We start from the raw sequence: 13,099 nt of genomic DNA on the forward strand, positions 1-13,099 counted from the left end.
CAGCAGTAGGCACAGTGGACAGCATCAAACTGGAGTGGAATCATTTGTGCCAACTGTCACTTAAATGAACTTAGAAACAAGTTTGGTTTTTCCATAGTTCTGGTTAAGACAATCTCCTCCTTTTAAACCTATAACGACAATACTCTAGAACTTGGGCTTTTCATTCTGTTTCCATTTCTCTCAGTCACATCTCCCCATAAGCAGACCCATGCTGCTCTAGAACTCTCCTCTTGCTCTAGGCTGAGTTTGTTCTGATTGTGTCCTTTCTTGCGAGGAGTGGAATTTTGGACCTCACCTATCCAGACACCATGCTACGCTGTATCCCCAGCCCTTCAAATTTTATCTCTCAACAGTCAATCCTCCTTTTGTGTGGTCCTGAAATTTTAGCCCGAATAGAACCCATGAAACGATTAAAATATTTTTTAATGCTTTGAGAGAATTTTGCTAGCCTGAAGCTCCTGATCGTCCTGCCCACCCAGGCCTCGGGTTTAGAGTGTACTTCCAAGGCAAGTACACTCTTAGTCCTTTCGTCTTAGTCCTTTTTAAGAGACTTTGCATGTTAACAGTTTCCCAGTTTCTTTGGTGTCTAACAACAGCACTTAGAGCAACTAGATATCCCAGATGACTTGTGTGCTGTAGGGAGGGGTAGGGTGGGGCAGGCAAATGCCCTCAGTTAAGATGGCCGCAGCTGCCTTGCTTTGCTCTTTTCTGGCCCCAGCAAATACCGGTTCAACAACTTCCTTTTAAACCTCGCTTTTTCCATAACAAAGATGGAGCCGACGCTTCCGGTTCCGGGCTCTTGCGGTCAGGGCGGTGAGTGACCCGGGTTCTGAGGAACGGTTGCGGGTTTTAGTTCAGTCCTGGAGGGCGTGGGAAGGGAGCAAGGAAGCGAGGAGGGAAGGGAGGAGCGCAGAGTTTATTCCACGGGTTTCCCCGGCACGCGCCCCGCCCCTCCGCTCCAAGCTCCGCCCACTGCGTTCTTCCTACCTGCCTCTGGAATTAGTAGTCGAGATCAGGATAACTTCTATTTAATTATCTATCTTATTTCGGTGTTTTAAGTTTTTGTTTTGTTTGAGACAGGGTCTCTCGACATATCCCTGGTTTTCCTGGAATTCACTCACTACGTAGATCAGGCTGGCCTCGAATTTACAGATAGATTCTCCTACCTCTGCTGGGATTAAAGGCGTGGGCTACCAGGGGGTCTATTATAATTTTAAACAGCAGTATTAGTAACCTTGATGTTTTCTTAAAATCTAAAGTGTAAACTACAGTCTGTTTTGTACATTAGCGGAGTTGTGCAACTTGGAGTGTTCTCCCCTCCCAAAGAAAACTAACTGTTCTGAGGAACACAGTCCTGAACCCTAGAACATCGCTCCGCCCACCACCTGCCCCTACCAGAGTCTGTCTCTGGAGCTGGCTCCATCGTGTACACTGCTAGATGTTCTGTATGTGTCTGTGACTCAGGACTGTGTGTTTCTTGTGATGTGACAGTGGATATTGTTGTGCTGCCTTTCCCCTTGTCCTTCTTTCTTTTTCTTTCAGAATAGAAACTATGTGAATAGTTTAGTGGTAAGGCAGGCCCTTGGTTTGTGTGCTTGAGGACCTGGGTTCGATCCCCCAGTTCCCCCTGTCTCATCGTTTTCTCCTGACACATTCGCCGACTCTCAGACAGTATGTTTAGAAGAACACGTGCAGCTGCTTATTTTATGGTGCGAAGGATTCTGCTTTTCAGCACATTTTTTTTTTTTTTTTGTTTCCGTTTCGTCTAGTGCCCAGTCTGGGGTTTTGGGCATTTAAGTGATCCAAAATGCAAAGCAAGATTATCACCTCAGGGATTCTTTTCATCAGTGACCTTCAGTTTGATGTTCTTTCAAGCCTCCTTTGAAGGCAAGCAGAATATACCGGGCTCATCCATGACCTCTTCGCTCCCTTCCACAGGCCTCCAGTGCAGGGTTACATAACGGAAGCGGAAGCCAGAGGTGCCTTGCAGAGGTCCTGCTGAAGCTCCAAGCTTGCTTAGCTGTTAGAGCGCCCGCAGAGAGACGGGATGTTCTGTTTTTTGGAAACCTTATCTTTCCACTCCTTTTAGAAGTGCTCAGCTGATACCTTGGCTGATCCTCTGCCTGAGCAAGTGTCTGCAGCATGTGACTGGATGTCCTCAAACAAGGACCTGGCCGGGCGTCAGTGTCGATTTGTTTTCTATACTTGCTGGCTTTGCCTGATCAAGGTTATAGCACTGAGGCTGCTCAGACATGAGCGACTGAAGGCCTTCGAGCCGGGCTCTCTCATTTGGGAGCAGCTTTTTAAAGTGTAAAGATAGGATTATCTGCAGCAGGAATGGGGCTGTTGCCGGTGAAGCACTTGGTGTAGGGGTCGAATCTACTATACTGTTGACAAATGTGAGTTCGCCTTATTACACCACTCGTATTATTCTGAAATTGCCTCCTTCATTAAACATATGTCTTTGAGATCTTTCAAGTTCTTTTATTTTATTCTCTGTTGTGTGTTCTACCATTTTAACAGCTGTATAGTATTCCTTGACTTGAAGAAATTCCAAACCCATTCCTCATCTTCTCTAAGTCCATTGACAGCAGTGGCATCCAAACTGTCTCTTCTAGTTCGCTTCCTCCTTAACCAATTTCCCTGTTTATTCCATTGTTAAGTTCTGGCCTCCTTTTAGTTCTTATCTGTGTTCTTAATCTTCCCTTTAGTCTTGACTCATAGGACTTTGGCATAGTTCATAGAGGCTCTGTTACCTAGACTACTGTAGGGTATGGGTGTCTGTCGCTCATGGGATTACCTGCTGCCAGTATTGAGCAGGCTCCAGTCCTGTCAGCCTAACTGCTTTCCAGCTATGAAGTATGTAAGCGCAACTGTGCATCTACACGTCTGGATGGTGCAAGGTGGCAACCCTAGCATTGGGTACTATCATAAAGCTGATTGCTGTCCGCAACTCATGAGAGATGTGGGCAGGAGCGGGTGTACTGCAAGGGACTTCTCCCGTAGAATCCAGGACCCCACAGATTCAAGACCATGGAAGGGAAACACTGAGATTTTCTTGGGGTTCTTTGTTGGTTTGTTTATTGGTTGGTTGATTTGTTTTTGTTTTTTAATTTGATTTCTTTTTTATGTACATGGGTGTTTGAATTTGTTTTTATGTGTGTTTCATGTGTGTCTGTGTACCATGTTCATGTAGTGCCCTCAGTCCTAGAATCCCAGTATCTGCACCTAGCATAGGTGATGCCTGAGTGCTGGGGTTACAGACATGAGCAACCACACCTAACATAAGAGATCTTTGATGCTCATTTTAAACTCCCAGTGCCCCGTAATGATGTGGGTCTCACATGGCTCTTGCCCCTCAGCCCTTGGTTTTATTTTATTTTTTAATTCTGAGGCAGGGACTCCTCTAAGGATCAAGGCTGGCTCTCCTGCTTCTGTCTCCTAAGTACTTTCAATTCTGTGCCTGTAACACCAGGCCTGGCTTAAGCTGGTTATTATTCCTTTCCTTATTTTTTTGCATTAGCACAGGGAGTAACATGTTTCATCCTTGCCTCTTCATACATGCACTGTGTTCTCGTTGCTTCCTCCTCTCCCATTAAACTGGCTTTCCTTTAGCCATGGTCATGCCTTCCCAGCAGCCCTGGGGTGGGGGTAATGTCTTCCTAGAGCTCAGCCCCATTTCTAGTCTTCCTTGTCTAAATTCAGAGTCAACACAGCTGGTTTCTGTTTGGGTCTCCCCAGACTCTGAAGGACGTGTGGTGACTGTTCACCTCTGTGTCCCCAGAGCCTGTCCCAGGCCACAGAGGGTGCATATCACCTGACTCCCACTACCAGATGAGTAACGAGATAACCTGGGATGTGCCCTTGCTCCCAGCTCGCCTTGCCATTTCAGGCGTGTATAGTATTTCGTTCTATAAAATCTGGATCGAGAGCTCTCATTACCTCAAACTTGTTCACCTCTTCTGTAGCCTAGACATTTTCCCTTCAGGCGGTGTAGTTCAGATCCATCGTCCTTCCACTTGGGAGGCTGAGGCCCGAGGACTGTTCACAGGCCTACGTATCGAGTGCCAGAGTAGGCTGTGCTGCACTGTGAGATTTTTGTCTCAGGGGGGTGAAAAAAAGGAAGAAACAATAACAAAAAGTCCCCCAGGAGCCTCCCCTCAAATCCCCTAAAAACCAAACCCCAGATATTCTCATTGCCATCGAGTTCTAGTCCTACACAGTTCCTCACGAGAGAAGAACGCTGTGGCTATACTTCCTGGTCCTCTAACAGCAGCCTCTTTTTCCGGTGAAATTATATTTATAATAAATATTACTGCTGTTATTGTTTGTTTTGATACAGTCTTGCTCTTTAGCCCAGGCTGCCCTCAAACATGGGATCCTCCTGGGTCAGCCTCTTGAGTGTTGGGATTATAGATATCTGCCATTATGCCTGGCCCCCAGCTGAAATTAGGATTGATTTTTTTTTCTCAAGTGGGAGTCTCACATTAAGGGAACTTGGTACCTAAACACTGGATCAAAGGAGAGGGGAAGAAAAACTATGCCTTAGGGGAAGAGAGTAGCTGCTCTTCTGGCCTCCTTGGGCTGTGCTTTGGGAAACTCCTGCATGGAGCCTGTGACATGGAGCTGTTTTACCTCCCCTCACAGCCCTATGGACTCCCAGGCAGCCACGCCCAGCAGCCTGTCCGAAGAGAGCTGTACCTTGGATCTACCTATGGTGTGTGACTCCACGGATTGTGAAGCATCCCAGGGAGCCAGCCAGGGAAGCGACAGCACCTCTCTGAGTTCTCTGGAACCCCATCCTTTCCCTTCTTCTTCGACTGCCGATTCAGGTAACATGCACGGTTTGCATCAACCAGCTTTAAGACAACAGTGACTAGCAGAGACACAGGCACAAGGTCGTTCTTACTGTGTAAGGTACCTTACATAGGAAAGCACTTTACCCAGCAGAGCTGTGGGGAAGGATTTCAAAGCCTCCCTGAGCAACAGGATGGTGTTCAGGAACTGGGGATGTGGAGGGGAACGCCCAGGTCCTTCCCTCATGGAGCTCAGAGCTTGGGGTGATCCAAACACTGTGTCTAGACAAAGGGGAGAAGGAAGGGAAGTAGGTCTGATGTCTGTCCAGATGCGCTCAGTTTAGGAGGACACCAGTTTGATAAAGAAAGTGGAACTGTACTTTTTGTTCTTTTAAGACTGCAGAAAATAGCAGCGTGTCCTACTGTGTGCAGAGGAGTGAGGAGGGTAGAGGCGTCAGTGCTTCTCTTGGGAAGGATACTCTGGGCGGATACAGGGTATGAGTGTGTGCATGCTGTGTTGTGTGTGTGTTGTGTGTGTGTGTGTGTGTGTGTGTGTGTGTGTGTAAGGATAGCTTGCAGGAATCAGTAGCTCTCGTCCTCCACTGTGTGGGTCCCAGGGCTCATCAGGTTTGAGCCACCATCCCAGTCCCTGCGTTCTGGATTTAAATAAGAACCTTTCTGTAAAATGTCCTAACTGCATTGCAGAAGTTGCTAATTTAAGGCTAATGATCACTAGCAAGCTGGGAAGCCTGTCTCTTTCCCATTAATTATTCAATCCATAATCCACAAACCTGGATTCAAATTTAAAGGTGCCGCTTCCTGGCCTGTACCTCAATGTGTAGCCCAGGCTGGCCTAGACTAACCTTGAACTCACAGAGACACACCTACCGGCCTTATCCGTCAGAGTATTGGGATTAAGTGTTGAGCCACCACCCCTGGCTCCACAGAGACTCGCTTGGCATCTTGCTATGGGGATGAGGCTAGGCTTGAACTCCTGGTCCCCCTCACTCTGCCTTCCCAGTGCTGGCAACACAGGCACATGCTCCCACACCTAACCACCTGTCGTGTCCGTGCAAGAGCCCGTTTGTTGTCATTGTTTTGTTTTTGTTTTTTTATTTCCATGTTGAGTCCATTTACCCCCCCCCATCACTGCATGTTTGTAAGTAGTTGGAGCTATGGGTTTTCTCCCTGTAGCCTGTCTGCAGATTCCTGTCAACAGCGTGCCCTTGTTCTGACAGTTCTGGACCAGCCGTGTGCTCAGACCCAGGCTTGCCTTTACTTTGATCCCCAGGGGTCCCCACAACTGCTGTTCAGGCCCAGACTCTTAGCACCTCCAGTTCCTAAGCCAACTGGATGTTAGTTTTTGTGGCTTCTGTTCTGTATTGTAAGGAACTTCTGAGGAGTCTTCCAACTGGAGGTCACTTGGGGTAGCTCTGCAGTGTTCTGTAACTTCAGTATGCACTCAGGAGCCCTTGGCAGTGTTCATGTGGCTTGTGCTTGGTTCCAAATATAGTCAGCTATGGTGAGCCAGCAGAGCATACTGGGGGCCTTGGGATGGAGGCCTGATAATAGCCTCCCTAGCTATTAAGTTAGACAAAAGCCAGGTACTGACTGTGAGAATCCAGTCATGGGCTGAGGGCTCAATTGTACAGCTTGCCTGGCATGCTCAAGGCTGCGAGTTCAATCCCAACACCAGAAAAATAAGAAAGATATATTAGAATTCAATCAAATTATCCCTTTGTCACAATGTCCATGAAATCCAGGCATGAGGTGGCAAAGAGTGAAGTGTACAGTAACGGAGTGGGGCAGCCTCTAGACAGTGGTGAACAACTGCAGCAGGTAAGCTAGCGGCAGTCACCAACGCCCGGACAGGATGTGCAGAGCGCAGGTGGCTTCTCTGAGGCAGGGTCACTGTACTGACCCCTGAGAGAGAGAGGCAGGGGGAGAAGACTGGCTTCAGGGTTCTGTTCTCTTTTGTTTGCTTGTTCACTTGAGACGAGGTCTCAGTCATAGCACAGGCTAACCTGGAACTCCACAGGATCGACATAGAATGGGGACCTCTCCTCAACTTCACATTTCACAACCGGACGAGCCATCATGACCTTGGTTGATGGTGACGTTTGCTGCTTTCAAACCTAGATGGTTGATACTGCATCTTTGAACAGCCACTGGGAGAGTAAAGCTAGTAACATTTTAAGCTTTAAGCAAGGCCTCCTTGTATAAAGGTCTCTGAGACTTATCACCAGAACCATCTATGTGCAAAACCACTGTTTGGGTGGGTTTGTGTGCAGTCCCAGGAAGTCTGTACCTTCCGCTAACATGAATTAATTTCATGAAAACTTACAATCAGCTCAAGTGGAGGACTGAAGTGTCGTGGATTTCAGAGACTGGAAATAGCATTTCTGCTGCAGTTGAAGTCCCAGTTTCCTTCCACCCTTTCTCCGTTTGCACCACAGTTTGCAAAAATGGTGGATGATGGGGGTTGCCATGGTCCATAAACAAAGTAAGGCCAGGTACACATCCTTGATCCTGGACCACAGTTCTTGTAGACACTGAGTCTGAGATCCCAAGCTGCGGTCTCTCCAAACCCACCTGACACAGGGACCCACAGAGCCAAGATGCTGGCCCTTTTTACTTCTGCATCCCTTGATTGTTTTTCCCCAGGCACATGGCCACCACCCCATCTCCCCACAGGACGAAGCCTGCTCTGGCGCAGACGCCTATGCTCATGTTCAGGAAGCAAACTGATGGACACTTCCTACCCTCACTGGATGTGTCTGACCCATTACCACTCTCCATGCCCAGGAGGAGGCTATTAGAGGCAAGAGGGATGCGTTTTTAGATTACTTTCTAAGAAATTAAAGAGTCATAAGGATCCCAGGAATACGTTAGGAAGACCTTGAAAGTTTCTTTCATTTCAGTCTGGTATTACAAAGGCAGGAGAGGCTGGGCTCTCGTCTGCCTTGATAGCTGTGTGTGTCCTGAGGTTACCAGACAGGCCCTTCTCAGGAAGTACTGTTGAAATAAACAACCACTGCCTCACAGGCAGAGTCATGAGCCTCCTCCCGATGCCTGTCCTGGTAGATAAGGGTGAAGACTCACTGCTGCCAAGAGGTCTTCCTGGGGCAACATTTCCATCCCAGTGTGTGAGCCTCTCTGAGACTGTGCTTCCTCTTTGGCAGCCCTCTCTAAGTTCTTTTGCCTCACTTTCAGGACTCTGTAATCTGGAAGCCATGTTATTTGTTCAAAACAACCAATGTATCAGCAGTGCAAGGCTCTACAGGGGCATGGCCACTGACACAGACCCTGAGACCACCCATTATATAAACCTGGACTCCTGATTTAGGCTGAGCCAACTCTTAGTGTTTGAGACGCTTGATTCCCTCTTTGGACGCTCTCCCTCCTTGATCAACTCCAGTTCACTGCATGGGCTGTCTATCCAACCATCCCAGCCAGCTTCAGACTTGGCAGTGGACTTGAACTTCTTGCCCATTAGATACTCACTGGCCTAGATGCAGGACCACAGAGAAGCACAGATAGGCAGGGGCAAAGAGCCATATATAGCAATGGTCTCCATTCACTATCGAAAAGGCCAGGTCACAGGTTCCATAGGGCATGTTCTTCTGTGGTCTGTTGTAGTTTGATAAGGTAGGCCCTGTAGCCTAGCGTCCCGGGCTCACAGAACCTTTGTCCTGCACATACTCACAGAGCATTCTAAACCAGAACAGACGGTTTCTCTGCAGTTGTTCAGACACGGCAATATGGGTGGAGAAAATCTTGGCGCTTTCCTCAGACTAGAATTTTTGTCTGAGAACAGTGCTGGGAACTGGAATGTAGACAGCAGACATGAGAATTAAGTATACAATAACTCTTTGATGATTAAAGGCTCCTGCTGGCAGGTGGCTGTAAACTTTAACAGTGCTTTAATGTCCCTTGTGGGGTTTTTTTGTTTTTTTTTTTTTTTTTTTTTTGGAGTCTGTCAACATCCCAGTCTTCAAAGGTACCCAGATAATGTAATATTTAAGAATAGGTAAATATGCTTTATCCTGTTTATAATTCACATGACATTTCTTTGTAATTCTATAAAACTGTGTTCTCATAGTGAAACAATTATAAACTCGTACAGTCAGTACTTCAGACTGGAAGTTACATAGTAATTGTGGAAATCCAGGTTTGGGGCCGGAGAGGTGGCTCAGTGGGTAAAGTACTTTCTGAGCAAGCATGGGGAGACCTGGGATCTCAGGTCTATGGCACCCATGTGAAAACTGAGCATGGTGGCCAGTGTCTGTAACAGCTGTCCTCACAGTTTCCTATGAGTGAGCTGACATTCGGGACTCGTTCAGTTGTGTCTCCCTACAGTGCATGGGAAAGCCTTGACTGGTGTGGTGCAGCAGACGCCCATGCCTAACTCACAAGAGGCAGTAAGGGAGGAGGAGTTGTCATCCACCTGCTCTGTAGGCGCTGTGCCATAGGCATTTAAACACATTCGTGTGTGTGTGTGTGTGTGTGTGTGTCTGTGTGTGTGTCTGTGTGTCTTGTGTGTCTATGTGTGTGTGTGTGTGTCTATGTGTGTGTGTGTGTGTCTGTGTGTGTCTATGTGTGTATGTCTGTGGCTGTGTGTGTTTATGTGTGTGTCTGTTTTTGTGTGTCTGTGTGTGTTTATGTGTGAGTGTGTATGTGTGTGTGTGTCTCTCTCTCTCTGTGTTGATGTTGCTACTAGACCAAGCCCAGGGCTTCCAGTGTGCTAGGCAAGTGCTCTAGGACTGTGCAGCCCAGCATGTTGTATCTTTTGATTCTTAGAGCCACCCCCAAAGAAGTAAATGTAGTGTTCAGATTTGGTCTAAAGAGTGCTAGAAAGCCGAGACTCAACTCTGGGTCAGGTTGACCTCAAAGGCAGGACTTTAAAGACACGTAAACATGAGGTCTGTAAGGACTGTAAAGTGCTAACCTAAGCACTCACAGTTACCCCTTCCAGCTCCTTCCTGCTAAATGCCCTCCAGTATCAATACATCCCAGGGGCCAACCATGCCTCTGGCTCACTTGAGACACAGACACAGACACACAGACACACAGACACACAGACACAGACACACACACAGACACACACACACACTCTCTCTCTCTCTCTCTCTCTCTCTCTCTGTCTCTCTCTCTCGCTCGCTCGCTCGCTCTCGCTCTCTCACTCTCTCTTCACTACCCTTCCTAACCCTGTGCTGTGGAAGAAGCACCCGTCAGCTACCTGCAGAGAAGACATCAGAGGCTCCACCTTAGGTGGAGACCAGGAGAGAAACAGAAACTTGGATTCTAGCTGTTTGCTGGAAAGAATGAAACCCTTATTTTACCCAGAAGACATTTTCTCACCTGCCTCTAGGATGGTCTGTTGGCTTTGCCCTTTGAAGTGGAGCTTGGGTTCCAGCCCAGGCCTTTGTGTTTTAGACACAGGTCACCACTGAACTGTGCAGACAATGCCCTCCCTGGAGCCTTTGAAAGCTGCTGCTGACATGGTACACAGTCCAGCTTCCTGGAGCGTAACCTTTAAGGGTAAATGCTGAAGCATTCACTTCTGGCTTCCCTATGCTTGACCAGCCAGTGCCCCACAGCTGCTGTCTGCTAATATAGGCCTTGAACAGTGAGCAGATCAGGGCAGCACCTGGTATATAGTAGGTGGTCAGTTAAGGCTGATAAACTGAATAAATGAAACGTGTTAAAATTTAAAAGGCAGAGGGGCTGGAGAGATGGTCAGTGGTTAGGAACACTGGCTGCTTTTCTGAGGAGTTAGGTTTGATTCCCTGCATCCACATGGCAGCTTGCAGCTGTATATAACTCCAGGCCCAGGGGATCCAATATCCTCTTCTGTCCTCTGTGGGCTCTGCATGTACTTGGCACATCGATGTGTGTGGGCAAAACACCCATACATATAAAATGAGAGTTTATTTTCTTGTATTTTTTAAGATTTAAGGGAGCTGGAGAGATGGCTCAGCAGTTAAGATCACCTACTGCTTTTCCAGAGGTCCTAAGTTTAATTTCCAGTAAACCCCTGGTGTCTCGCAACCATCTATAATGGGATTTGACCTCTTCTGGTGTGTCTGAACACAGCTACAGTGCACTCATATAATAAAATAAATAAATTCAAAAAGATTTAAGGGTACAAAGTATTGGTCATAAATGTCTTGCTCATAAATTTGTGAAATTTTTGGCACATTCAAGGTATATTTGATCTTACCTGTAAGGGTGGATGACAAAGTCCACAAGGTAAAAGTGTGCACGTTTACACAGGCCCTTCAGATTTATTTAAATCTTATTTAGAAAGTGATTAGTCCACACTTCTGTCTATGCATTCTTGAAAAGGGAACACTTGAGGTTGGGGTGACGGTGTACTACTGAGGTGTACCCCAGGAAGCTGAGGCAGGAGGGGGAGCAGGAGGAGGAAGAAGAGGAAGAGAAGGGAGAAGAGGAGGAGGAGGAGGAGGGTCTGAGGCTAGCCTGAACTGCATAGTGAGTTCAAGGCCAGCGTGGGCTACTTCGTGAGAAGCCTCCAAGGTCAAGGTCCCTGCAGTTTGGTCCGATCCCAGGAGCCCACACAGTGGAAAGAGAACCAACTTCAAAAATAAATGTAGTTAATATATAAACAGAAGGAAATATCAAAACAGGAAGAGAGGGCAGGAAATGGTGCAGCTTTAAAGATGTATCATGTTACCGAGTAGAATATACGGCTCCTAAAAGAGAATTTACTTACTTTATTTACTTTGAGAGCTACGGTCTCATTGTATATCCCTGGCTGGCTGGGAACTCACTATGTAAACAGGGCTGGCCTTGAACACACAGAGATCTGTCTTCTTAGTGCTCTGGTTAAAGACTCTTGCCCTCCTGGGCTGCTTCTTTGAGATAGCAGCATCTCACTTTGTTTCTTCTCTTGGGCCTGAGCTCAGAATCAGTGCTGTGATTATAGATTTGTGCCACCATGCCCTGGGGGAATTGTTTCAGTCATTATGTCTAAGCGTGTGTATATGTCAGTGTGGGTACCTGCAGAGGCCAGGGGTATCGACTCCTTGGATCTGAAGTTACAGGTGATTGTGAGCTCCCTGGTGTGGGGTCTCTGCTAGGAACTCTAACCACTGAACCATCTTTCCACCCCAGGAATTATTTCTTAGTTCAACAAATATTTCTTAATAAGAGTACATCAAATTATAGACTTAAGGATATCCCTAAAGATTGTTTTTAAAGTTTTTTTTTTTTTTTTTTTTTTTTTTTTTAAAGACAAGATCTTACAATGTAGCTTTGGCTGTCCTGAAACTCACAATATAGACCAGGCTGACCTTGAACTCAAGGAGATCTGCCTGCCTCTGGCTCTAAGTGCTACTTCTGCCTAAACTTCTGAAACTGTAAGCCAGCCCTAATTAAGTGTTTTCCTAATTAAGAATTGCTGTCTTTTTGAAGGGTTGGGGATTTAGCAGAGCGCATGCCTAGCAAGTGCAAGGCCCTGGGTTGGGTCCTCAGCTCAAAAAAAAAAAAAAAAAAAAAGAATTGCTGTGCGTGCCAGTCGTGGTGGTGCACACTTCTGATCTCAGCACTCAGGGGATAGAGGCAGATAGATCTCTTGTAAGTTTTAGGCCAGCCTGGTCAACAAAAGCAAGTTCCAGGACAGCCAGGGCTGTTAAACAGAGCAACCCTGTCTTGAAAAAAGACAAAAAAAGGAAAAAGGTGGGGTGGGGTGTCTGTGGGTGTGGTGCCTCCTCACAGCAGTAGAAACTCTAAGACAAATGGTTCTCAAGAGCAACAGCCAAGGTTGTCCCCTGGCATGCGTGAGTGCACCCGCACCAGACGGGCACGCAAACACATGTGCAAACATGCCTCCTCCTTCAAGGCCTGGATACAGCGTCTCTTTCAGCATCAGACATCCCGTTCTTCCTCGGGAGTTTGATCAGCCTACCATTTTGTCAGTCAGGTGTGCAAATATGGACAAGCTCTTGATTCGCTTGCTGTCCCACTACAGAGTGGACACCTACCTGCCTTCCTTCCCGACTCCTGCCCCCACAGCTGTGCTCTCCAGCTTTTGGTCTGCTGAAAAGCCTTGGGGTAGCCATGTGTGAGCACGTGGGAGTCAAAGGCAGATAGAGCTCTGATTTCAAGCCTGGTATAAATCGCTAGGCTCTGCCTCATAAATAACTAAGTCCTCGCCTCTGTGTGAGATCCAAGGATCAGAGGCAATCGGCCGGCTTTTCATGACCAGCACTTGCCCTGCTGGTCAATCTCATTTGCCTGCAGATATTTTCCCTAATGTTTCTATCACATACCAGCACTTT

At 47.2% G+C, this 13,099-nt stretch overlaps 1 protein-coding gene across 1 annotated transcript in view; it reads left to right on the forward strand.

Annotated features, from left to right (window-relative positions):
- The first annotated feature begins 665 nt into the window (after positions 1–665).
- The window catches only part of Shld1 (shieldin complex subunit 1), a 70,592-nt gene continuing 58,158 nt past the window's right edge, over positions 666–13,099 (forward strand). Inside the window, exons 1-2 of the mRNA XM_032904270.1 lie at positions 666–813; positions 4,648–4,832. Coding sequence (XP_032760161.1) covers positions 4,652–4,832 — 181 coding nt within the window. The 5' untranslated portion in view covers positions 666–813; positions 4,648–4,651. The remainder of the gene's footprint in view (positions 814–4,647; positions 4,833–13,099) is intronic.

The sequence above is a fragment of the Rattus rattus genome, chromosome 5, assembly GCF_011064425.1.
Source record: "Rattus rattus isolate New Zealand chromosome 5, Rrattus_CSIRO_v1, whole genome shotgun sequence".
NCBI lineage: Eukaryota > Metazoa > Chordata > Mammalia > Rodentia > Muridae > Rattus > Rattus rattus.